Source organism: Brachyistius frenatus, unplaced genomic scaffold (assembly GCF_029030835.1).
Source record: "Brachyistius frenatus isolate BFR_SWC_R1_liver_20210118 unplaced genomic scaffold, ASM2903083v1 Contig_31, whole genome shotgun sequence".
Taxonomy (NCBI): Eukaryota; Metazoa; Chordata; class Actinopteri; family Embiotocidae; genus Brachyistius; species Brachyistius frenatus.
Window position 1 is genome coordinate 3,609,994 of NW_027210630.1, and position 26,439 is coordinate 3,636,432.

Genomic DNA, 26,439 nt, shown 5'->3' on the forward strand with positions numbered 1-26,439 from the left:
CCACCTCTGTGTCAGGAACAGTATTACAAACAGCACTGCAAACACAAACAAGAGTCATGCAGTCAGTACATTTGTGTTCAAATCAAGTAACAAAACAACAACAACAACAACAAAAAATCTCCGAAACTAAATCAAGACGATCACATTTACCTACTTGTGTTGCCATTTTTTTTTTATTGCTATACATGTGTCACAGATGTTTGCAGCAGCTATTTATGTGCATGTTAACAGTTTATGCAGTGATGTGTTTCTGTTTATGAGCCTTCTCTCATTCATATAATTAAGGTGATCAAAATAAAAGAAACTACCGTCACAAACTGCCACCACATTGTCATGTTCATGCGAGCATACGAGATTGCACTAGACTGCTTACTGGGTGTACTTAATAAACTGGCAACTGTGTATGTAAAGGATTAGTATTGATTTGTATAATATCATAAAATAACAGTCAGTACGACTAAAAGATGAATAAAAACAAACTAATTGAAATCAAAGAAATGACAACGCATATATTGGATTTACAATCTATAAAGTGCTATTATTTATTGGACATTTTGTTTCTATAAAACGCAGCATATCACATTACTGTGTTGCAAATGCAGAGTAGCTCACAAATACACGGAGGAAAATTTGGATTGAGCCAGAATCATTTAGAAACATATATAATGATTTTTTTTTTTTTTACAACTTCACCTGCATCAGACACTGACGTGTTGTCGTATCAACATGTGTGGCGCATTATGTTCTACGTGTAATCAACTCTTGGACTGAAACAATGGGGTGACCAGTGGTGGTGGACCTGAGGTAAACTCATCAACTGAAAGCAGTGGCAAAGCTGGATTACTCCGTATCGGCCTCAGCTTGGTGGACTGGGGAGGATGGATACATTTTAGAGGGTTCATTTCAACTGCCTGGGGATCCAAGAGAGAAACACCCTTGGCCAAGACCGTTGTGTCCAGCCGTAGAGGCCCAGGCACGATGTGTTCCTTTCTTTGTGTGTAGAGAGACAATTTCCTCGGGTAGACATCTTCCTCGTTCCTCTTCTTAAACTTTTCTGGTTGATCCTTGGAGCTGGTTAGTGGTTGCAGAGATTTTACTGTCTGCTCAGTTTGCTGCTTGTTTTTTCTCAGTTCCAGTCTGGATAGTCCACTTGGTTTCTTAGTGTCGGGTTTTGTGTTGTTGTTATCCACAATCTCAAACTGAGGAGTAATGTAATGTTGAGGCAAACAGGACGGATCCAGCCTTGGGATGGGTTGGGAGTTCTTATGCTGAGATATTGAACCAGTCATACGGTTAGAAACAGATTGTCCCTTGCTTTTACTTTCTACCTCCACATCCTTTTTTGTTGAGCAGGACAGTGACGGCAGTAATTTGCATGGAACAATCTTGGGAGGTAAATTAAACTGTTGCTTTTTCTTTCTATTAGTTTTTGGTGGGGGCAGAGGACTAAGTGCTTTGCAGTGCTTGTCATTGACGGGCCTCCTGAGATTTGTTTCTTTTGTAGCTTGCCTTGGAAAGCTGTTTGTTTGGGCCATAACTTCACATTCCTGGTTGAATCTAGGCTCTCTTTGCGCTGGGACCTGCCCAGTGTCAGCCTCCTGTTAGAAAAGAATATAGAAAAATATACTGTAGACATGACTTCAGATAACGTCAACATTTGAAGAGAAAACCTGCATGAAGAGGCAACAATACCTTTGGTGATGCACTAAGAGGTTGATGGGTAGTGTTTAAAACAGGCACACATCCTTGAGCCCAGGCATCTGGAATCACTGGCACAGGTTCAGAGTCTTCTGTTCTAGATAATTCTTCTGGTCCGTCTCCTTCATCTAGGCACAGGAAGTGGTGCTCTACGGTCTGTATGAGGCAGCTCTTCGCCCAGGATACACAGAAAGGTGCAAGCTGAATGGCAACAAAAAAAACAACGTTATAGATTTTATATGTACATGTATGCTGGAAATCAATTAAAGCAAGATCTATTATTTTTTATCCATAATGTCTTTTTGTTTTGACCTGTCTTTCAATGTCCACCTTTAAACAGCCTTTCATGACCTCGCTGCACAGTTCATCCTTGATCTCCCCCACTGTCTCATCCGCTTCGTCCTGGGTCAACATGTCGGTCCACTGGGCCTGAGTTAAGTGACCAGGGGTAATGTCTTCCTCTTCCAGGTCCTGCGGTGGAGGTGTGGTCTTCTTGGCAGAAGACTTTGGTTTACGTTTGTCAGCATGGGACTTGGATGCAGAGCGGGGCATCTTGGCTCAGAGGCTGGTGTGAAATATGAAACGCAAATTATCAAGTGGTAGAAAACCACGATGTTTGTGACAATGAATAACTTGATGTTTTCACTGGGTAAAGGAGTTAACCCCCCCTAATATAGTACAGTATATATATAGTAATACAGTATATCTAAACTTTTAATGTTTCAGAGTTAGACGTTTTCATGCAGTTAATGCATGGGGAATATCCAGTCATGCTCATCAAAAAAAGCAGAACGTTTTGTAAATTGAGATATACTTTTATGATTGTAAAATTAACAGCAACTTTTTTTTTTTTTTTATCAAGTGTCACATCAGATGTCTACCATTTTTCATACTATTTATTTTCCTCTTCAATCTAAACAAGTTCTATATTAGGAAGCTAACAATATTTGTGTAAGTTGGTTCCTACAGTCCAATGGTCTCAACAGTCTCACATCACTTATGACCTTATCATCCAGACAGGAAAGGAAGAGTTCTCAACAATATGACAAATAATAAACCCGTTTTTCAGTTTGTGAAGCTCCCTTCTTCACAAGTTAGTCGGGTGGGCTGCTCTCCTTTGATTTGTTTGTTTAAAACAATAAAACATGCCCCAGCTCTGTGAGCCGAATCTATGACGCTGGCGCGGGGGGAGGCCGGGGGGCCCGATATTAAACGTGTCCGTTTTAAGCGTCTAAAACACGGTCAAAACTGCTGACCGAATCGCCCTCCGACCGCATCACAGTCGACTACTTTTGAATTACCAGTTTTATGCCGTCAGGAGCTCCAGTGAATTATTCTTTATTTACAACTTTACCTTACTCTTCTCTATCTTCTACGTTGCGTGTCGTGTGCGGTTGCTGAACAACCGAGCACGCAAAGATGACGTAGGACGTACGCGTACGTCGTCTCTATGGCTGCGGAGGACGCGGAAGGTAATCCGATTTGCTAACCAAACCCGAGAGGTGCTTCGTCCACGTTGACAGCCTGTGTAATACTCAAAGCACGACAGAGCCAATGGAGACAGCGACACATTTGATGTAATCCGAAGCAAGGGTATGTGCCATACATCACCCAAAAGCAAGCGTCCTCTTCTACTTGTAGCTATCGCTACTTAACTTCTCGCTAACACACCTAGCTTGCTGCTAATTCTAAGTATTTAGCTTTTGCCGTCGGCCGCGAAGGCTCACCAGCGGCGCACGCTTTTAAGGAAACGTGTCATTGAATTTCCGTGACCCTTTTTGTATCGTCTCCCTTTTTCTTTTTTTATTAGAGTGACACCAGATCAAACGCCGCTCGGCAACCTGGCGCCGCTTAAAGAAGGCAGCTCGATGTATCACAAGGAGAAAAGCATCCAGATAAAAAACAGCGCCTCGGCGCTCTACAACAACCTCAGCGTGCTGCGCATCGCCCCGCGGCACCTCACCTACTTCACGGTGGTCCACGCCAATGTCGTCAACATGGTCAGCGCGTCCTGGGACGGCCTCAACTATTCCCACCGTCAGCTGCAGTCCAAGGAGCCCAACGTGGCCACCAGTACGTCGCTCATCATGCAGGTCAGGCCGCAGCGGCACTGAAAACACCTAAAACACCTATCAGATAGATCGATGGAGATGAACAGCACTTGGAAGTGTAGCCTCAGTTATCGTAGCCAAATCAAAATACATTTAGATCAATTTATCATAACAGTATCAATAATCGATTTCATTTTAAATCACTAAAATCGGGGTGGGGGGGGGGGGGGAGCTCTGCACGAAAAGGGGCTGTAGATCAGTATTCTCCAGCCTCAATGTAAACACCCTCAAACAAGTCTAATTTTGAAAGTCAGCACTATTAAATTTCTGCTCCCAACACAAAAATCCCTAAACAATTACTCTCCATCTTATATTAAAGATGTCTTCGTACCCTCTTAGGGGCTGTGAGAGTTTCCAGAAGTAGAATAATTCGGGAGGCAGGGCCTTTGGTTACCGGGCTCCTCTCCTGTGGAAACAGCATCCAGTTTAAGTTGAAGTATTTTACAGAATAATCTTAAAATCCGACTTTTTGTTAAAGCTAAAGAGTGACCCCGAACCATCTCTTTTCTATGCTTTCCTTGCTCTCCATGAATTGCATATTACAGCGTGTTGTTTTAACATTTCCTTTAACATTATGATTGTATTGATATTGAATTCTAACAGGTTTTTAGCATGTTGTTGTACATGCATATTGTAACGCGATTGTTCTTTTCTGTTTGTAAAGTGTATCGCGGCCATGTTCCTTGGCACGCTGTAAATAAAATTGAATTGGTCATAGTTATTGTTGAATTTTAACTGCAGTGATCTGGAGTGCAGTGTTGAAACAAGAAAAGATACCACCGCACAAACCGCTGACAAAGTTTACAACAAAAAAAAATCATGAACAACATTCTTTGACAAGTTTCTCGGTGACTTTTAGCATCGTTTTATTTTGTCTTTTGCTCTTGAATTCTGTATTTGAATTTGGCTGGATCATAACCATAATACTGAAATTGTCTCGCAACAGGCTGCATTTTGTGCTCTGCCCTCTCGTGACCTGCTGGTGGTGACCTCTCAGAAGGGGATCCAGGTGAGCGTTGGTTTGTTCCTCTCCGCCACATCTGCTCCATCTGCTCCTTGTTTACTTGTCATGGCTGTTGGTTGTATATCGTGATGATACAGGAGTCCACACTGCCTCTATGTCATTGAGTAACAAATTAATATGTGTTTTTTTTATGCTTTTAACTTTTATATGAATCCTTTTTTTTTATTATTATTATTTTTTTTAGATATATGAATCTGATGGCTCCATCATGGTGTACTGGCATGCACTGGATACTCCAGAAACACCAACAGGTAATTTTACATAGAAACTGTGGGTGTACTGTAGATGTCCTGTTTCACCGAGTAGGATGAATATAATCAAATGTACTATTTGATGCAGTATAATAAGTTATGATACGATGTGGTGTGATTTCTCCATGTTAATAGAATATGACGAGTATATTGTGTATTTCCTGGAAACTTGTCAGCACATTCGATCTATCTTCATAACACAAACATAATTAAAAACATCAGTGGGAGGTCCTTATTATTATAATGAAATAAAACATTTTCAGGATACCTTGACTTAATTAAATTTACACAACTACAATTCCAGTGAAGACACTGTATGCACAATGTTTTTCTGATTTGTCAGGCTAACTCACAAACACTGTTATCTCTGTTTACATGCACGTTTTATACAAAAGTTTATGAATGCAAGTATGTGCAAACACAATTGTATGTGAGGGAAAATAATTGACCCAGAGTTTTGTATTGAATCTCACGGAACGTAATTTCTGTCCCAGCACAGGCAGTGTTTGCTCGAGGGATATCAGCAGTGTGGGAGCATTATATCTGTGTGGGTAAGTGCTGAGTAAAATATATTTCCTTACATACATTCACAAGGGCAAAACTCGACAGTCTGCTTGTCTCTTTCTTCAGGCGTTTCGTCTGGAGCAATTCTCGTATTTGATGTTCCCAGTAAAGGAAGTAATATTACTCTGTCTGAGGTCCTGGAGGAGCACAAGGAGTCCATCACCGATATGGCCGCTGAGTGTTCTGGCAGTCAGGTGTGTGTTTGTTCAGTGGTGTGCATTGTCTGTGGTCTGTCTATCTGAACTTTTGTTGATAAAGTTCAAACTATTTAAATACATGAAAAAAAAAATACTTCTAGGAACTACAACCTTTCTTTGAATTACATAATCCCATTCACTGTTGCTGTGTGTGTCTTTTCAGGAGTGCATAGCTAATCTGGTCACTACAGATGATGAGGGCACCATGTGTGTGTGGAAGTCTGGGGAGGAATTTCAGCTGCTCAACAAGATCCCTGGTTTGGAGTATGACGTTGATTGTATCTTAGTTTCATTAATTTGTGCATTATGTAAAACTGAGCTAAAAAAAAAAAAAAAGAAGTGGTGCAGCTAATAGAGACAGTGAATATTTATCATCACTAACTCCTCTTCTGCTCCTACTTTCCTTTTTATCTGTCTCTCTTCATATGCTGTTGTACCCATCTACTTACATTTATAATCTTTTCCGCTGTCCCTTGTTCCTCATCGCTCTCAGCATGAGCTGCTCATCTGTCAAGTTGTGGAAAGGTACAGTGGTGGCAGGTTACGGCACAGGCCAGATCCGTCTCTATGAGGCAGTCACGGGAATTCTGCACGCCGAGATCAACGCTCACGCTCGCTGGATATACTCACTGGACATCGCTCCTTTTTCTGGACTGGTGAGGCGCAGAAACCAAATGTCTAAGACAGACATGTTTTTGGTTCAGTTACAGTTTTCCAAATATGCAAATAAAGTTGATAATAGTTTTTTTTGGTGAAAGACAATAATTAGTCAATTTAGAAAGATTATTTAGGACTAAAGCATGTTCAGATGGTTCAGGTTCAGGTTTGGGAATAATTTCAGCATATCGCATACCACTTAATGATTGTCCATCTCCCTGTGTGCTTTAGCTCCTGTCTGCTGCTGAGGATTCTCTGGTCAGGGTGTGGCACTTGACTATGACCCCAGAAACCAACACTGTGGAGGTAATTGGCCTTAAGTCTGAATACATACATTTTTTCTTAAATTCTGTTTATAATCAAGGCACATACGTGTTTTAACTTACATCAGATCATTTTTCTCCTCCTCCTCTCTGACTCTGACTTTGTGTTTTCCTCATTCCCTCTTAGGTTTCCCATTTGCACAATGAGTGTGTGACGGACACACAAATCTGCGGAGCCAAGTTCTGTGACGGCGATGGTTATGCCTTTGCGGTGACAGGCTATGACCTGAGTGAGATTATCCGCTATGTACAGTCGTAGGACTTTGCCTTCATGGAGGCTGAATGTAAGAATGTGAATTTGGTACATTGAGTTTGGTATATTTTGTATATTGAATGCAATATATTTTGGGAAAAGTATTTAATGTTATTTTTGTCTCTATAGTTACAAAAGTTAGAAGGACAAAAGCATATAACAAAATAATGCAAAGTGTTTAAAGTGTCTGCACATATATTACGTGCATATTTATGTGGATGTAGCTTTACAAAGAAGTTCTGTCTGACATAATTATTGTTTCAAATACTGTAACTGCACCAGTAAACATTTGATAAAGAAAGCTGTTTAGGTTGGGCTTTAATTTTGCACTTCACAAATTTAACAGTAGGTGGGGCTGTGGGTTAAATTAAGGCAGCGACAGAGTCACGCAGACAGAGTTCACTAGAGGGCAGAATGGAGTAGGCCACAGACAGACCATTTGAGAAATTCCACTTTGTGACAGCTTACTGTGTGCAGACCACAAGACACAGGCCACTCATGTCAGTTAACATGGGAACATCACAGAGGGAGGTCAAACTCTTTTTTTTTTTCTCATTATACTGGGTAATTTATTCTCTTCCTGCCATGTCCACAGTCTAATGCGGCAGATTTTTAATGTATAATGTGTACTTTTGAGTATATTTTTGTCATCTTTTTTTTTTTTTTTTTACAGTCCAAGACATCTACATTTAGAAGTAGTTATGCAAGTTGATTTTTGGCCAACTGTGTCTGTGATTTATTTGTTACTTTGACTTTCTCATGATGTCATATTTTTGGCATTTAGATGTGCTAAATAGGTAGGTAGGTAGGTAGGTTGGTATGTATATACTTTATTAATCCCCGAGGGGAAATTTTTTTTTAGACGGGTTCCTTGAAGTAATAGTAGAAACAGAAGGTTGTACCGCTTTCTAAAAGATGACATGAAGAACTACAAAGGCCCTTCATGAAAACTGACTCAAACTACTCCAATACCTTTAACTAGTGTTTCACAATTACTGTGCAAACCAATGCAAGACAAAACATAACACATTTTCCAGGACTTGAGATGAAGTTGCCTTCATTGAGAACAAATCTAGGCAGCGGAGGTGTATTGCTATTTTGTACTGGTCTTGCATATTTCAGATCACTTGAGGGTTCTTAGGTCACGCCAAGCAACCAGGTATCATAATCCCACTTTATCGTGACAAGGTAAGAAGAATCAGGTCAGCAAGGAATTGTGCGGTGTTTGTCAGTCTGGGGCTGAGTGTGTATTAAATCCCTTAGTTCTAGTCTTTTCTGGTTTGAAGTCAACACTGGTCACATAACATCAGCTGACGGGACTGTTTTGAACCCACACACATGGCAAGTTATGTAACTTAAATTCGTAAGGTACCAACTGACAATCGCACTAACGATTTGGCCCGGTCAAACGCTAGCATAAACATGCACCGCAGAGACATGGAACACAGAATAAGAAACGTGTTGTGATTCCCAGCTGCCGGGACTCGGGTGGATCACTTCACTGGCAGTAGAGGGACAGTGAAGGACTAAACTGTCAATATGAGGTCACAAGTGACATGGACACTGAGATTACATAACTAAGTGGAGCAGGACGGAGGGAGGGAAAGGTTGGTCAAAAGTGATAGATGAAATAAGCAAAGGACTTTTGAGAGCAGAGAAAGTACCGAACTGTGCAAAGCGGCCTGTTTCGAGAAGGAGTTGGAGGTAGAACATGAGAATATGACGTCACTGTTCTCTGTTACACGGAGACAAACAACAGCAGTCATTTAGTCCTTGTTAACCGAGTCAATACTGCTGTGACTCTCTAGTCCTGTACACAGCTCCGGGGCCACTCATGCTGTGTACTGCCACAGTACTTGTCAATAGTTGGCTCTTAGGTGTTAGACACAGCTGAGCACACAGTGTTGGGGAGATCAGACCTCAGCATGAACTGATTTCAGGCGTGGGTGTGAACCTATGTGGACTGCATGTGTGTCAAGTCATAATGGTATTACGGCGGCATTCTCCTGCTCATACTCCCCTGTAGACACTTTGTAATCTTTTATGAATGAGAGTGACAAGACAAAAATAGATTCAGCAAGACCTTCAGTGAAAGGCCCCGATGTGTCACTTTAATAAAATCACAGAGAGAAACACTGACCATGATATGAAAAAGACTCATGCCGTGAGAGAAGTCATCATGGGAGGATTACGGCACCGGCCTTTTGTTCGGCTGTTCAATCCTTTAGCTTTGTGTTGGAGTCTCACTTTCTTATTAATAAAAATGAACAACCAACAAAACAAGTTTGTTCAGTGCACAGCCCAAACTATCTATGGGTTTCAACCAAGCCCGGATACCAAAATACAAGTTCCTCCATCGAGGCCCGTTCTGTCCTTAAGGTTAGCAGGTGTGGTAAATATCTGTCTCTCTCTGTCTTTGTGGAAGTACCACAACAAGAATATATTTGAATATGTTTGAGTGTGTGTTTCTTAATTATTGTGGTGGAGAAAGAGCAATTTATTCCTTGCCGATCCAACCTTGTGGCAGCTGCCTTGGCCTCTGTCGCTAAGCCTGCTGGGATAGAGCCTTACCAGGGGGGATGAGGAGTCTAAAGCCCCTCCAGCATGCTGCCACAGACAGACCAGCTCTCTGACGAAGCAATCAGGAAACCAGTTCCTGCAGAAATGCTATATAAATAGATCTTGCACTTTAAACACACTGAGACGGGAAGACCTACGAACTGACAGACCTGAAAAACTGCCACTGCTGACTGACAGTATGGAATAAAAAAGACAAACACAGACAGACCAGAACTAGGTTGGATAACATTTGCAAATGCTCAACAAATTGATTTTGTCAGTTTGTTTTTGTATTGTATTGTATTGTATATTATAGCTATAGTTTTGTGCAAAAGTTTTATCCACTTCATATCCATGACACAAAACCATCAGGGGGGGGGGGGGCTTCGGATCTGTCCAAAATTCATCCTGCATCATGACAACAACCTTATAATCAACCAGAGTCATAAACAACTACCTGCAGGGATAAGGAGTCATGCAGCAGATGGTATGGCCCCCACAGAGCCATGCTCTCAACATCATCAAGTCAGACTGGGATTACATGAGGGAAAAGAAGCAACCGAGATATCTTAAATCCACAGAAGAAGTGTGGCAAGTTCTCCACGATGCTTGTAACAACCCACCTGCTGAGTACTGTGAAAATCTGTGTGCACCTGTACCTCCTAGAAGTGGTGCTGTTTGTCAGGCAAAGTGTGATTTTATTTATTTATTTTTTCATTTTCTGCACTTTGCATGCAATTCATTTATTAATATGGCCGAAAAATCTTTACACAGTGCTGTATGTATTAGTTTGGGATGGTGATGGTGCTGTACCTGCTAAATGCTATCACTGCAGCTTAGTAAATGTTGCTTGAAAATGCTTTTGCTAATGAGCCCGATTTTAATAAGACCTGCCATCCTGAAACTACTCGATTTAGGTTACTTGTTAATGTAGTGCGGGGTACTGTGTTTAAATATATTTTTTAGCACTGACTGAAATGTCTCCGTAGCACTGAGAAGCTGGCGCTGTATCGCAAAAGCACAAAAAGCTGGCACTAAATGCTTGGTGAGATTCTTGGTCTTGTTTGCTCATTCTGTACAAGATATTTCCTCCAGTAACCGACTGGAGCCTTTTGGGAGCAGCCCAAACAAGCGATAAACAAAGCATTGACATATCTGATATGGCAAGCTTGTTAGCAAACAGTTGCTTATTACAACTTTAACAGTTATGGAGCAACATTAGCATTTATTCAGAGTTGTGTTTTTGTCCACCTGCTGAAAGTAAATCCAGTATTCACCTTCTTTTAGGAAACAGCACAATGAGTTGTGACAGCTTTTTTGGGGGGGCTGAAACAAGCTGCCTGCTGTGGCCAAAAAAACAACACAAGAGTGGTGAAAGTGAAGCATAACAATGAGGGGCCGAACAGATAAATAATGAGCTGAAACTCACCATAAAAGGGGAACTGTTCTGATGGTAAAACTCTGTAGGTTCGACACTATGAGCCATTCATTTCCACATTATTTGTTGTCACATTTCCCTTTTATTTTGGTGTTGCAAGATACAGATTGTAGCCACTTTAAACTATTGCATTGGTAATCTTAGAATATTTTCAAGGAATATGAAACCACTGTTAAGACCGTGTTTTTGTCAAGATATCATTAAATGCTCATGTACTTGAGAATATGGGTTTATTGCTTTTGTTAAACGAAAACTGTGTTGAAAAACACTTTCTGTATGTCCTTAAAAATAACGTATGGAGGAAAGTATTGATCCTGCAGTTGAAGAATTTCAAAACAATATCCAAGTTTACTTATTGATGTGTTAATCTTCATCAACCAATAGTTACTATAGAAAAGTACTAATCAAATATTCAGAATTGTGAAAAAATATGATTTCAGATGCCGAAATAAGATTTGTTGCAAGCACCTTGTAATATCTGGAGTAAGTATGGATTCATTAGATTTCAAATGGAAATTTAAACCCTCAAATAGACTTTAATATCTGAGGTGAGTGACATGATCAAATGGTATGCAGCATCACGCGCAGAAACGCTCCGAGAACAACGAGGGGTGGAACAGGTTAAGTAGAAGGGAGTGTAAATTGGAATTTATCCTGGTGATTATGCTAATTGGAATGTGGAGCGACCTGACAACTTGGATGCTGTAATTCACTCAGTTAGCAAACAATGACAAAAATTTACCAATGACAAAAAAAAAAATGGGTGGAAAGAGGTGCAGTGGGGTAGAGCCACAAACACAAAAATATCTACAAACTAAGCTGTAGCCAAGATACACACCCTCAGAGCCACAGCCTCGGCTGGGCCTCTGATTTGAGGGGAAGTTTTACAGTAATTACTGACTCACTGTGTCCCAAAAGGTTCTATGGAAATCACGAGGCTCAAGTCGAGGCTCCATGGATGAAAGAAATATAATGGTACATTTACTATATGGGTGGATTTATGAAATATTTGTCATTTCATTCATTTTTTTTATTTCCAACAAATTCTGGTACAAAACGCTATCTGGTCAAATTTAAGATCTGCAATTTTCTGATGTCTTGAACTTTCAAAATTGATTAGATTAACTATTTATTACTAGGTAGGTAGGTAGGTATATACTTTATTAATCCCCAAGGGGAAATTTTTTAATTTAATACTACAAGTCTTGCTCTGTAAGAAAATACATTCAACATCTTCTTTCAATTATGTGTAAGTGGTAAAGCACTTTGTTGTTCACGCACATTCCCAGCAACTGTGGCCCATTAGACACGTTGTGTTACACACCGAGCTCCCTAATAGACTCTTAATTGCAGTGCTACGCAGAAATGCATAACGCCAGTCCTCAGTAGAGGCCCTGTCACACCACCACTTATAAGTGTGCCTGATTGATCTTGCGTAGTACCCAAATCAGGGTCAGACAAGAGACACGGTCCACGGTTGTCCAGCCATTGACTCCATCAGTCACGCAGCAGAGGTAGATGCTGATAAATCAGATGAATCATTTCTTAACCACTTGAGGCGTGTACCCGATACATGAAAGGGTGAAATACTAAGGTGAAAAAAGCCAGGAGAGAGAGAGCTTTATTTCCAAACTGTAAGTCCTCAACTGAGAGCTGGAAAAACCTGCAAACTGCAGAATAACCAGCAGAACCAGATGTGGAATTTGTGCTCCCATTTAGGGCTTCAGATAAATACATTGCTGCTGTCAGGCAGGCTTAAGTGGGACAACTTTGAATCATTCTTTCTTTGGCATTAATGGCTTTATCTGATATTTTACCATTTAAGTTATGGAAAAATGGGAAGTGAACACATGGGTAAGCACTCTCGCTCTCTCTCTCTCGCTTCCTCTCACAGACACACACACACACACACACACACACACACACACACACACACACACACACACACACACACACACACACACACACACACACACACACACACACACACACACACACACACACTTGCATATCCCCAGTAACGTCATTTGGTCGGCATGGGTAGGCAATGGGACTTAAATGCATTAAATTAGAGTAGAATAAACATGATCAGACCCTGCCATCTGCACCGGGATGGCATGGTTGCCTAGCACTGGGCATTGTTTGGCTGGTCTGACGTTGATGTGCTGATGCTGCCGTGTGTGCTCATTTGTGTGTTTATGTGCATGTGTGCATACGAGATGGCACCATTCAGATGATGATGGATGCCTTTTCCAGACAGTCTTCCAAATAAAGTCTGTCTTGTCTCAGATTTGAATTAGTGTATCAGTGTGTGACTGCATGTGTGTTTGTGCATACTTTTTATGTCTATGTCCTGCTGCTAGGTTTAAGTTTTGGCAATTATTTTTGTTCCAGTATAATTAGCGATAATTAAAAGGATCAGGCACACATTTTTCTAAATGGAAAAATAATATATTTGGCTAAACTGCCATTGCACTACACTCTGCATTCTCAAAGCAGGTAAATTTTAGTTGTTTGTAATTCCCAACCACTCTTTTTCTCACAAATAAACACCCCTCTCATTACGTGTGGGTGAGAGAGTTATTGACTCTCAAAATAGAGTCACAGCAATAATAACAGCAATATCCTGGCAACCCTTATCATTGTGCTCTGTCAGTGAGACTGCTAATAGGGTTAATATGAAAGAGATGAATGGCTGTCTTCAGGGCACAACCCGAATTCAAAACCATCAAACGTCAGGTTGTGTGTGTTCTCGGTTTCTCTGCATGCACAAATAGGTATGTGATGGTAATATTAAAAAAATCTTTTGCAAAACAAATTGTCAAATTTTACATTGAAAGCTTGGCATAATTTTCTGATGAGAAAATATTAGATCTAGGTTAAGTTTGGGGCAGGTTTAGGCAAGTAGTGTTCATGTCTCCAGGAAATGAATGTAAGTCAATGTGATAATGTGATGTCCTCTGGAGTAATGGAAACACAAATGTGTATGTGTGTGTGTGTGTGTGGGAGGGGGGGGGGAAATCATGAATCATGATGTTGTTCATGACATTTTAACAGTTTTATTTTTAATGTTGATTTTCAATGGTACCCAGCAGTACCACCTCACAGAAGGCTATTTCACATAGCTGAATCTGCTATGTGTTAACAAAGGGTCTTCAGTTAAGCTCTGGTGTGCATTTGCAGTGTGTGTGTGAGTGTGTGAGTGTGTGTTGGACATTAATCAAAGCAGCATATGTCTGGACAAGTTAAGGAAAGCTCAGTCTGTCAAAATACAGTACAAGGATACAGAATTTGTGTGAAACAAGGTTTCTACTTGAAATGTAAAATCTATTCTTTAGAAACAGTGTATCCTTTTCTATCATGGTCAGGAACGTGGAGTGGTCACCTGCTGACCCCTTCACCCAACACATTCCCCAGCTGTTCTGTCACTCAGTATTAATGGGCCTGCACCACAAATAAACACACATAAAATGGGTGCCCACATATACCCACCCACATGATTATCACTTGATGGCTCATGAAAGGAGTGTCATGTGTTTTTTGCTGACTAACTTCATTTGTGTCTGTTCTTTTTTTCTTGCTGAACTCACAGGACATGAACAGAAGTCTGACATGACAGTGATATAAATGACTCCCCACGTAAGTATCAGGTATCAGTAGGCACACATTGTGTTTGAGAGAGAAGGCTGAGAAAGAGATTAACTCCTGTTCATTTTGAACTTTACCTTTACAGTATACAAACCTATAGTTTCAACACTATGTTGCAATGTTTAGAGAGAACAGGAAACATGAAGGGACATAAAGACGATTACACTATTTAGATAAGCTTATAAACCAACCAAACTCTGGAAGCAGGGACCAATGGCATACATACTCTCAGGAGATTAAAACTTTAAAACTTGTGCAGAGGCTTCAGCTGCTGAACATCTCTTGTCTGTCGTCTTGCTTATCTCAGTACCTGTCCCCGTCACCGATCCGCTCTACTGCGTCCCAGCCAGGACGCAGTAAATGATATGTGATTAAACACAAAGCGGTAAATGGAGCGAAAGTACAAACACTGCAATCTGGTCATTTGTCCTGAGAAAACAGTTGGTCCTCAGTGAAAAATGCAGTGATCCACACACCCCTCCATTAAGGCCAGTCACTCCCACACGGCATGCCTGTATGGATGCACCAACAGCATAACAAAGAGACAGAAGTTTGGTTATGAGAGGAAGCCGGAGAAGAAGAGACGTCACAGCTCCCATGTAAATGGGAAACCTTAAGAGGTTTCTGCTTTGGTGACTGAGTCACCGGTAAGGAAACCATAACAGACGCGCACAATATCCAGTGAGAAGTTGAGGGCCCAGACCTGGCATAAATACATATATGATCAGTTCATTGTTTTATTCCTGTAATTAGAGTGATGAGAATAACAACCACAAAGACTTTAAAAACTCATGAATACAAAGCCCCATGGATAGAAACTCAAACCTCCAGTTCCCTGTTGAGCGTCATAAGTTGAGTAAACAAGAGACACACTTGAGGGAAAGAAGGATGAGGAGAGAGATGGGAGGAGGGAGAGGGGGGGGAGGGGGAGATGACAGGAAGAGACAGATCGAGAGAGAGTTCAAAGTTTGTCTGGAGAACGGAGCCAGAGCAGAGGTAGCCGTGCTCGTCCCTGTTTCCATGGCGACCCGACAGTGACGCCAGTCGGGAGCGTTGCGCTGCAGCCGTGCTGACATGAGCTACATGTGCCAATGCCCAGCTGACAGCACTGAGCATACGCCGTGCCTATTCATAGCACCTAAGTGACGTGCTGGAGGGACACAGAGTATGGGCCAAGAAGACCAGGTGCCCAAAACTGGATGAGAACTGGCCCAGGACTGGATGGCAACCATGATGGAAGTGGATGGATACAGAGGGAGAGAACGGATTAACTCATGGGAAGGGGTTATGTCACTGTCTCTCTGATCTTTGTCCACACCGACAAAGTGACACCTGGCTCCTCAGTCATCATAAAGAATTACACAAATCCCTGCTTTTTTGAGGCCTCTGAACTCATGCACATAAAAAACGGTGTACATGTGCATGGATAACACAGAAGTAATCTACCAAACCAGATGGGGTCACGAGGGGTCAAGCATTTCTTTGATCCACTTTGGTTCAAATTCAACTTTATCTGGCTACAACAGCCTGATCAGATAAAAAAAAAAAAGTAGCATATAAAAAGCAATATTTACTCCAAATATCTGCCATATATGAGCATGGTGCAGAAAACATATGGTATAAGATGTAGTGGGACATATATTCAGCCCTGGAAATGTATTGCAGAAGTGTAGGAGGTACTACAGCAGGTATGGAAAAGAAGTAATAGTTTGGGGGGACATTTATTTCCAATTCCAATTCCTGGAAGATCAGATTGGGGACCTGTACTTGATGTTTATGTGGGACAATAGTGACCCATCACTTTCTTGTAGAATCCTGGGGACAGAGAAGCATACAGAGTGTCTTGTCTTTCACATTTTGTTGTCTTTTGTCCACAAAATCCAATTTTTTTGTGTGAAATGAAATTACTTTTTGGATAAGTATAAAAATCTGAAATATGCAGCACAACTCAAAAATACATTTTATTCCTCCTTCTATCAAAGCAGAACATCACTGCAAATCGAAGTAGAACTTTTGAGAACTGTTCAATTGAAAAGATGAAAAAGAAATCCTATAATATTTTAAAATTGACCATGAAATCTTTGCTGAAATCCCCTGAAATGTATTTTTTTCATGAACATAAATCAATAAATGTAGCAAAAAGTCGACTTGTAATAAGTTGTGACCTTTCTGTGCATGGCTGCATATGATGCCAATTTGCCGCCACAACACACAGTCCACAATGTAGTACAATTGGCAAGAGGGCTGGAAACACCAAGTCAGTGCCTCTTTTGTGAGCAATTGTTCAAGCTCAATTGGTACTTCTGTAACACTGCTTTGTCTGAGAGATCAGGCAGAAGAAAAGCAGAGGCTCTGAGGCAAAGAGAGGCCCATTGTGGTCGGTCAGCGCCTAAAGTTAGATGTCATTGTGGTCATTCCACGGCTGGTGTCAAAGCCCATTATGGCTCCTGACATGCTACAGTGGAGGAACAGAGTTGCTGAGTGAAATTGATCTGAGCGGGACAAAGATCCCCCTTTTCTTTGTGTGTGTCGGGAGTTGTGTGTTGTTTGTTGACATACGGATGTGTATTGAGGGGGGGGGGGGGGGGTGCAACACATTTTGGCCAACTGTGTTTGTTTGTAGACATGAAGCTGACTCAGGCCTTTCACACCCCTGGGATCAGCAGTTTGCCCCCTCAGGAGAGAGACTGACAGAGTGAGGGGTGAACCATGTGGATCCCCTATTATGCCCCTATTGTGCCCATGTGGCTGCATCAATAGTGCTACAGCAGAGGCCACTGGTAATAGAAAAGTGCTGTACAAGACACTTTGAGATAAAGGTTTAGTACACCTTTGTATGGCATGAAGAAGAAAGGAGAAAATGGGCCTAACAAAGTGGCCAAACTGAACACACACAGTCATGTGACCTCCGGTGTATCATGTCAGCAGGAAACATTGTACGTAGAATGAGAAATACTTTTTAGAATTCACAGATGTGGATCATCCCAATGGTATCCATGTCATGGTTACAGCATGATGTTCCACCACTGCACTGGTCCGCACTGGTGTGTGTGTGTGTGTGTGTGTGTGTGTGTGTGTGTGTGTGTGTGTGTGTGTGTGTGTGTGTGTGTGTGTGTGTGTGTGTGTGTGTGTGTGTGTGTGTGTGTGTGTGTGTGTGTGTGTGTGTGTGTGTGTGTGTGTAATGAGCCCTATTGCGTGCCGCTGGCCACAGCCTGAGGCAGGTTGCCTAGGACTTGCATGCATGCTGAGGTAGGAGCAAGCCTGGGCAAGTCACTCCGTTCCCTTCACAGCACAATGGCTGCTTCAGATGGCTGGCTGAGCAGGAGTTTTAAGGAATCTGTGAGAGACAGGGGGCCCCTCAAAGCCCCTCAGTTGTCTGACATTTATGCGTTTGCCAAGTTCAAGATCTCCACACAGAGAGCAGCATTTAGTTCAGATAAACAAGTTGACATTGAAGACCGAATTGAAGCAATGTTTTCCTTGTGTCGTTTTGTACCTGACCTTTCTATTTTATTTGATCTTTGCAAATAAGCAGCAAAATCTTGAATAGCTGTAGTCAGTACCAACAAGTGAAAAGGTTTCTCCACACTAAGGGACCCAAAGGATGCATTGCTTAATTTGTAATGTATCCTTGTTGTTGTTAAGAGAAGCTGGACCAAGGGAGTTGGTTCAGATACATGGACTGACTGGTAAATTATGGAGAAGAGAAGTGATACAGAAACTGTTGTCATGATGAGAGAGTAATTTGTTCCAGAGGAGATTGTCCGAGTGGTTACAGGAGTTGACGCAATATCAATAATTTGTTCAAAACCATCAATCTTTCGACTAAAACTGACAAGACCCAGCAAAGACATTGCACACATATGGCACATGATTGATAGGTGATTAATAGTTTCTACTTCACACTGGTGTCTGCCATGTACAAAGGCTGTGGCCAGCATCCTCCCATGTTTTGCTAGACTTGAACATCCACCCAAGTAGTTTCAAAACGAACTGGGTGGGTAGTGGTGAGGATAAAACCAAAGGCGTAAACATGCTTTCAACTAAATGCACATTGCGAATTGTGTGACGTTACGCAACTTTGCACAAACACACTGGCTCAGGTGGACGTCAGCAGTGTGATCAAATGAGGTCGTCATTTAAGCTATAAGAGGTGGTAAACACCAGGCTTGCTGAGGTGCTTTTGAGCAAGACTGAAAATCCCCCTGTGATTATGTACGTTATATTAGCCTGATGGGTTTGTTGATTTCTAGTTATTTGAAATTGAATTGTCTAGTTTGGTTCAAATGTCTTTTTGAAATTATTTTCAGACCATTTATAAACAGGTGTAGCTTAGACTTGATGCTTTTAGACTTGAAATGATGCGATGAATCAATGTGCTGTCGAGAATTCACTCAACTAATTTTAAAGAAACAAAATTAGCATACGAGCAGACTTCCCAGCATGCATTATTTGAAAGTTAAAACAAGTTCTTTTTTGGGGGTTAAAGAGCCCATGATGGAAACCATCAGCGAGTCTTTAATACAAATTAAATAAATATTTGTTCTCTCTTTTATCTTCCTGTAAACAATGACAACCATGAATAAGGTGAATTGAATTGTGCAGGGTTTTTTTTTTAAATAAGTAAATGAGAACCACTTTGCAAATGGTGTTAGTACTAACAACAGTCCATGATGAATAAATAAGTAACTTGGTAAACAACAGAAATCACAAAGAAATGCAACTACATCTGTATTGTGTTATTAAACAGCTGAATTAACTCAAGTTTATGGACTTTGGACATTTTCAAACCTCATCAGATGACTGAACATATCACTCAAAAATAAGTTTAGTTCCTCAAATATTTTAAGGAAGCAGGGGAACTGACGTTTCTGAGCTGAAAAAAACTTTATCAGGCCTACCAGTTTTCTGATGGGGGGTTTTGCTTGATCAATAGTCCAAAATTTACACAAACAACAGGAAACCAAGCAGATAATACTATTTAATACTAAATAAATGTAGGCATTTTTGCTTGGCAAATAATGCATCTCTTGTGCACGTGATATGTACACAGGTTGCAAATTGATGACTTTATATCTGCAGATAGTTCGTAGGCCGGTAATACAAGTTTGCTTGCAGAGTATATGGAAAAAAAAAAAAAAATCAAATAAGTTTTCATCTTTGTTCAAATTTACTACGGCATTTCGTGTGATGGTACGACAACTCCTACACATCAGGACACCAACATTACCACAAACTCCCTTTTCAGCATATGAGATACAGAAATATGAGGCATGGGATCCTATAAGAACATCATCGTCATTTGATGAGTCCGGGAGAAGACTTTTCTACCTCCCCAACGTGCGCACTGGCCGGCCGGAGGCTGGCACTCTGCTTTATGAATGGATGGGTGTGGCACTAGTGACAAGCCGTGTCGTCACCGTGCTCGTTGATAGGCGCTGGCGTGCTGACCGTGAAGGATGGTCTGGAGTGAAACATAACTGGGCTCTGCCACCGCTTGGGAGAGACAACGAGAGAAGGAAAGGGGAGGAGAGGAGAGAGAGAGAGAGAGAGAGAGAGAGAGAGAGAGAGAGAGACAGACAGACAGAGACAGAGACCGCGGCATCAGCCCACTCCCCAGCGAGGACCAAACTTCTGGCGAGAAATCTGGTGAGATGGGGGACTTGGATATAACAGCAAGGGCGCGGTAGGACAAAAGGCAAACGGACTTTTGTTTTAGGATATGCTATTTATTTATTTTTTTGTACAGGAAAAGAGGCAAATCTAACAAATATATAGGCTACTATCATTGGGATGAGATTAGATTAGATCGGACAGATGTGATGAGGATTAAATGCGTTAAGAGTTTATGGAAATTAATGGAAGAACCCGTCGTGCATCTGTGATGTAAAGTCTGTATCAAATCGGTATTTATAAGAGAGAGAGAGAAAAAAAAAAAACGAATCCGGCCACGATGAGCAGCACTGCTGTGTAAAAAAAAAAAAAAAAAAACAGACAGACAAAAGAAAGTCGAGGCAAGGTTCCCCTCCTCCATGTGCTCCTTCCTTGTAGGTGTGACAGAAACAACAAAGGGACGGGGAAAAACTCGCATCAGGACCACAGGCGGACAACTAACCAGACAGATCCCAGAGCACAATAGCAGGGGTCTGCAAACAACAGCACGTCTGCAGGTTTTGCAATATGCAGCAGTCTTCGTGTAATTACATTCCTCCTGGCGTCTCTCGGCTGCAACAGTCGGGAGGATTTTTCTCCTGTCAGCTCTGGCAGATCCTCAACAAACACGAAACGAAGCCGATAATTTGAGGACTTTCAAGTCCAGGCTGAAACGGAGCAAGTGTTAAAACATGTGAGTTGTGATTAGATGTTGTCATCCGGGGGAATGCTCTGAAGTGATCGCGTTTGTCTGTGCCTTGCAGTTCAATGGGGAGAAGCGAGAGACGAACGCTGCCCGGAATAAACTGAATGGAAAAGAGCAGTGGAGAGGTGTGAGCTGAAAGTGGACATCGCGGAGAAAGAGACCAGAATCCGACTACAGAGGTGCAGGTCTTTCAAAGGTAGGAGCCGTGGTTATGACATACAGCCTACTATAAGTATTAACTTGTAATTTAATCTTTATGCTCTCTGCAAAGCAGACTACAGTGCGGACCACATGTGGACAAGACTGCTCGGTTGCATAACGGTTCAGCTTGTTTGGGTTGTTTACTGTCGACTTATCGACAAACCCCAAACTGCTCGTGAATAGGCTGCTTTTTAAACTTCTGCTCCAAAATGTATCCGCTTTTTGGAAGATTTCTTCATTAGAAGAACATTTTACAGTCGATGTATTGGACTTTGTCTGGCGGCAATATTCGCAAAACTTATTGAAGTTTGGAATATTCAAAGTTTATTAAAACAACAGTGGGTCCCAATAAGTCAGCCTAAGACAAAACCTGCACAACATTGATAGTCATCTAAAGGAGCAATCTTATTTTTTTTTCTTGTTATGTCAACTTCTTCAGTGTTATACTTTCGTTTTTCTTTTGAATGTAGCCCCCAGACATATTCAGTTAAAAGGGAAGATTCATATCCAAGAGATTTCCCCCAAAATTACAATGGATGATAATGATTATGATGCCAAGTATCAGTATACTGTAATCTACATTATGCAGTCAATATTATGGTTCTTATAAAACAATGATGGAGAAAGACTATTGATATTTGAACACAACAAACCCTTCAGAGGCTCTGCCCCCCCAACTTCGTGAAAGGCAACAACACTAACTGAGCTTGATGTTTCAGCCTAACCTGTGGGAACTGATGACTCTTTCTAATAGCTGTATAAAATGTATAGGCTGTATATAAAAGTGGGCGTAGCTTCCGGGTCTGAAAAACGAGGGCAATAAGGAAGTCCCATAAAGTGCAATACCACTGACGGCCGCTAGGGGTGTGCTCCTTATGCCTTTGGCTTCATAAACTCCCATTCAACTTCTCATGAAATACAAAGACCATATATTTTTTCCAAGATTCAATTTGGTGTCGTTCGCTAAAGCTTCTCCTTCTTATTAGTTGTCCGGCAGTCCATCTGAAAATAATCCCATCATTAATTACATATCAGGCCTAAAAAAGCAGTACGTTTGTGGGCGTGTCTGTTTGATTGACAGGTCTGTGGTGCAATCAGGTTTCTGCTATAGGTGAGCGGGGTGTATTGTCCTCGGGTTCCCAGCCCGATTGAGTCATATTTACCGCTCGCTCCTCCCCAGCTCCCCCAAATCTAAAAATGATCACTTGCGGCTTCAAACCGCTCTGAACTAGCAAAATGGTGGCAGCTGTAAAGTCAAGCTAGAGATGTCATAACAGCAGTTCGCAAACCAATGGGTGACATCACTGTTGGTTGCCGCTTGATAAAACGTCATCCAAAACGAGTTAAAAACCAGTTTGAGTTAGTTGAATAGGTTGTTTTTACAAAACTACAATGACCCAAGAGAAGACCATTTTGTCGCTGAGATCACAACAAAGGTTACGTCAAATAGCATTTTGAATTTTTCATTAATCCCCCCCCCCAAAAAAAAATCCCACTGTGCCTGCAAACTCATCTTTTTAGGTATTCATGGTACATAAAACCTTTGTTGTACAGTCGAATACTATTGTATTGCGCGAACACAGTCGTTCTAACTAAAGTTAGCTGGGTTTAGAGTTAGTAAACATTTTCTACCGTTGCCGCTGTGACGCTAACACGCGGAGAGGACGAGATCATTTGTCGCACCAGCTCCAGACGACCACGACACTTACAACTCTCCTGCTCCTCGAGCTAACATCACATCAACAGCAGATCTGGGCAAACTGGCGAGTGCGCTGAATGCCAGCGTGCGAGTCATTTTATTTGAACTAACACACACATGTTACAAGGGCACTTGCTTGCTACTAACCCTTTGGGATTAGTCAGCACAAATGTTCGCAAATTGAAAAAAAGAACAACACAGACGGTTATGAGACACTTGGCGAAACTAACACCTGTCAAATTGAAATAGAGCAAGCCACCTTTGGAAAGCCTAATTGATGTCAACACAGCGCCTCTTTTTCAGTTTTTGTTTTTTTGACCACCTTTTTTTTTTTTTAGCTGTTTCTCCGCTATCGTTTCTTCTTGACTGTGATTATGTTACACAGTTCAACACATTAGCATGTGCCAGATTTTCTGTCCTTCTTCCTCCCACTGTCCTCCCCCCCTCCCCCCACCTCTTTCTCTTACTTCTTCTCCTTGTCCTTTGCAGAAGCACTAGCGCCCCCTGTTGCTGACCAGCTAGGATACTGTTGTGTGTCTTGGCCGTGTACAAACACCAGATTTATTTTCAGTGCCCATACAGACAAATTTGGACAATTTTAATATAATCTCACTATAAGTATCTAACACGCTTTCCACTTTCTCTGTGGGATTTTTACAACGAGCTTCATGAGATAATTTTGTTTGACTGCACCCAATTTCCCTTTACACTTTTAAAGTTGTAATTCGAATCTCTTTAGTGACACAGTAAGGTACTTTGTAAACATCCAGTTTGCTTGGATTGGGTAAATACAGAATTATATATCTTTAGCACCTGCAGCCTGAATGAGTGACTCCAGTGTGAATGCATAGCTGGGGAATGGAGTCACTCAGAGTCTACAGAGCCAAACAGCGGTTGCTGCAGTTACCGGCCAAAGTGCAGAAGGCAACTTGGTATCTGTGACAACAGCCAAAACCCAAATCTGTTCATCAACCAAACCAACAATGCCCACAAGAGTCTAATATTTAGTTCCCTTTTCTTTATCATTCCTTCTCTGTGAGCATGAAAAAGATGGTGGGGTGTGGAGATGGTCTGACAGAGTTGACATCAGTTTCTCCGCTCTCTGTGTTTTTCTATCAACTGTGGAATTTGAACCATTCTTCCTTTGGGGTGAGGCCCGTCCCTCTGTCTGCCCCTGCTCAGAAGAGTAGGTTGTCTCCAAGGAGGCTGGGAGGGAGTGAGTGAGAGAGTGTGTGTGTGTGTGTGTGTGTGTGTGTGTGTGTGTGTGTGTGTGTGTGTGTGTGTGTGTGTGTGTGTGTGTGTGTGTGTGTGTGTGTGTGTAACTGGGGCTTTCCAGGAGGGTTATACACACCAAACATTCCTGGCTGCTAGATGGCCAACGAGCCGGCCAAGTCCACACAGCTGGGAGTCATATAAGAAGCAGCGTCTTTGTGTGAGCTGAGCGATATCCCACACACGCGCAAACACGTATGCACGCACACACACACACACACACACACACACACACACACACACACACACACACACACACACACACACACACACACACACACACACACACACACACACACACACACACACACACACACACACACACACACACATTTGGGCCCACGCCCAATCCTCAACTGCGTTCAGAATGATGGGGGCAGAGAGATGCGTGATATTTGTATGGGCATGCATTTATGTCTGCGTGTATGTATGCAAAGATGGAGAGTTGTAATTACTGAAGTGATCCTCGAAAAGAGACGCTGAGATGCATGAACACATGCACACACACATTTTTAGACGTCAACATCGGCATTCACACACAGCAAAAAAAAAAAAAAAAATCCAACAAAGACTCAGTCACTATACAATCGTGTTTTCTTCTCTTACCAGCATCACATGATGTTTGTTGTTTTAGAAGGAGTAAGTTTTAGAGAGAAAGAACTTGGTGGGGGAGCAAAAGAGAGAAAGAGTGAGAAGAAGTGATTGTGCGGCGGATGGCAACTGTACAGTTTGTTTCTCATTGGCTGCTTCGGTTGTTTTTTAAAACAGGGTGTCAGTGAGCAAAGAATGTGTATGCAAGAGCAGTAAGCAGTGTGAGACAGCTTGAAGAAAGGGTATAGGCCTTATGTGCTGGGAGAAGAGAAGAGAAGAGAAGAGAAGAGAAGAGAAGAGAAGAGAAGAGAAGAGAAGAGAAGAGAAGAGAAGAGAAGAGAAGAGAAGAGAAGAGAAGAGAAGAGAAGAGAAGAGAAGAGAAGAGAAAGATTCTCTGAAAATAAAAAAGAGCGTATTGAGAGTTGGAGAAGAGAAAGACAGGAGGTGAAAAGAGTGCACATTTTAAGGAAGAGGGACTCGAAGGGGTTTTGGCTGAGTGGAAATCAGAGTAGAGCAGGCTGAGAGAATGAGAAAGAAGCATACAGAAGATAGAGAGTGCTAGATTGCATCAGACTGTATACAGGATAAATCAGAGGGTAAAACATGTTGCTCGAATCTTTCTTTCACCTCAACCCTTTCCCACTCCCTCTGTTTGTTTTGAATTGAAAAGATGGTGGAGAAACTGAATTTGCAATCCTCCTCTACCCCTCCAGACAATCTGCACAGGGGTGAAGGAAAAGCTTTGCATGCTTCTCTGAAAAGTCAGCTCTTTCAGAAGTGATTCCATATGTAAAACTCCTTTGAACATCAGTCTGAACTTCCTCTAATGTGGTAATCCGCTGCCCTGTGCCATTAGCACTCCCAGTTTCCACTGTGAGTGAGGGTGATTAGTTTTACAGGCCTTTGCAATTCGTCTAAATTACAGAGAGCAAACAAATCTGCCACTATCAATATGGTTCATTAAACTATGCAAACAACATTAATATAAAATCAAACAGACTGTATGCCGTGACAGTGTTTTTTACACAACCTACATGATTCCATGCATGTAGGAAGTAAAACACACCTTTACAAGGCCAGACATCCCATGTGTGAGGGAATGAGCTGCTTGTGTGGTGAGAGACCTGGATAAGAAGGTGTTGTATCATCAGCAAGGACAGGACAGGGCAGGGCAGGGCAGGGCCAGACCAAGCTGGCCAGATGAGATAAGAGAGCCAGTTCATTTCAGAGAGGATGTCTTTGTCCGGTCGTGGCCGCTCAGATAGCTCCGGGCTGGACTGGGGCCAGGGTCTGACAGCGGGTTGTGTCCCGAGAGCCAGGATGGCTGCACTGATAGGGAGGCATATTACACAATATCACTGTTGACAGAATATGATGAAAGAGTTCTGGGCCAAAGGTTTTACGCAGCAAGAATTATTTCATTTTCGGTGAGATCAGTCCTTTCATCAAGATAATTACAGTGTTGTTTCTTGCTTTGTACAGATGTCGGTTTATGGGCCTGAGATTCAGTGTCTTTTAAGGGGCCCCATCATCACCTGTGGGAAACTGTGCCTGCGCACATGCTCTGCATTTCATGGCTTCAAAATTACAGAGTA

At 41.8% G+C, this 26,439-nt stretch overlaps 3 protein-coding genes across 5 annotated transcripts in view; 2 read left to right on the forward strand and 1 right to left on the reverse strand.

Annotated features, from left to right (window-relative positions):
- Nucleotides 1-519: 519 nt before the first annotated feature.
- Nucleotides 520-3,104, reverse strand: LOC138621530 (uncharacterized protein C2orf81 homolog). The gene is made up of 4 exons (XM_069699665.1): nt 3,053-3,104; nt 2,011-2,263; nt 1,693-1,899; nt 520-1,598 (listed from the first exon to the last, which is right to left on the reverse strand). Exons 2-4 carry the CDS (start codon nt 2,248-2,250, stop codon nt 756-758), a joined length of 1,290 nt encoding a protein of 429 aa, XP_069555766.1. The 5' UTR covers nt 2,251-2,263; nt 3,053-3,104; the 3' UTR covers nt 520-755.
- Nucleotides 3,105-3,161: 57 nt separating this feature from the next.
- Nucleotides 3,162-7,373, forward strand: wdr54 (WD repeat domain 54). The gene is made up of 10 exons (XM_069699666.1): nt 3,162-3,291; nt 3,509-3,791; nt 4,756-4,818; nt 5,018-5,084; nt 5,579-5,635; nt 5,715-5,842; nt 6,009-6,109; nt 6,339-6,501; nt 6,734-6,808; nt 6,953-7,373. Exons 2-10 carry the CDS (start codon nt 3,567-3,569, stop codon nt 7,082-7,084), a joined length of 1,011 nt encoding a protein of 336 aa, XP_069555767.1. The 5' UTR covers nt 3,162-3,291; nt 3,509-3,566; the 3' UTR covers nt 7,085-7,373.
- A 12,835-nt stretch (nt 7,374-20,208) lies between these two features.
- rhobtb4 (Rho related BTB domain containing 4) overlaps nt 20,209-26,439 on the forward strand; it is a 44,047-nt gene continuing 37,816 nt past the window's right edge. The window contains exons 1-3 of one of the 3 annotated variants that reach the window (XM_069699894.1): nt 20,209-20,372; nt 20,775-21,069; nt 21,140-21,277. The gene's annotated coding sequence lies outside the window, so the exon portion shown is untranslated. Of the gene's footprint in view, nt 20,410-20,774; nt 21,070-21,139; nt 21,278-26,439 lie in introns of all 3 variants that reach the window. The other 2 variants (XM_069699895.1, XM_069699893.1) reach the window with 2 other exon arrangements.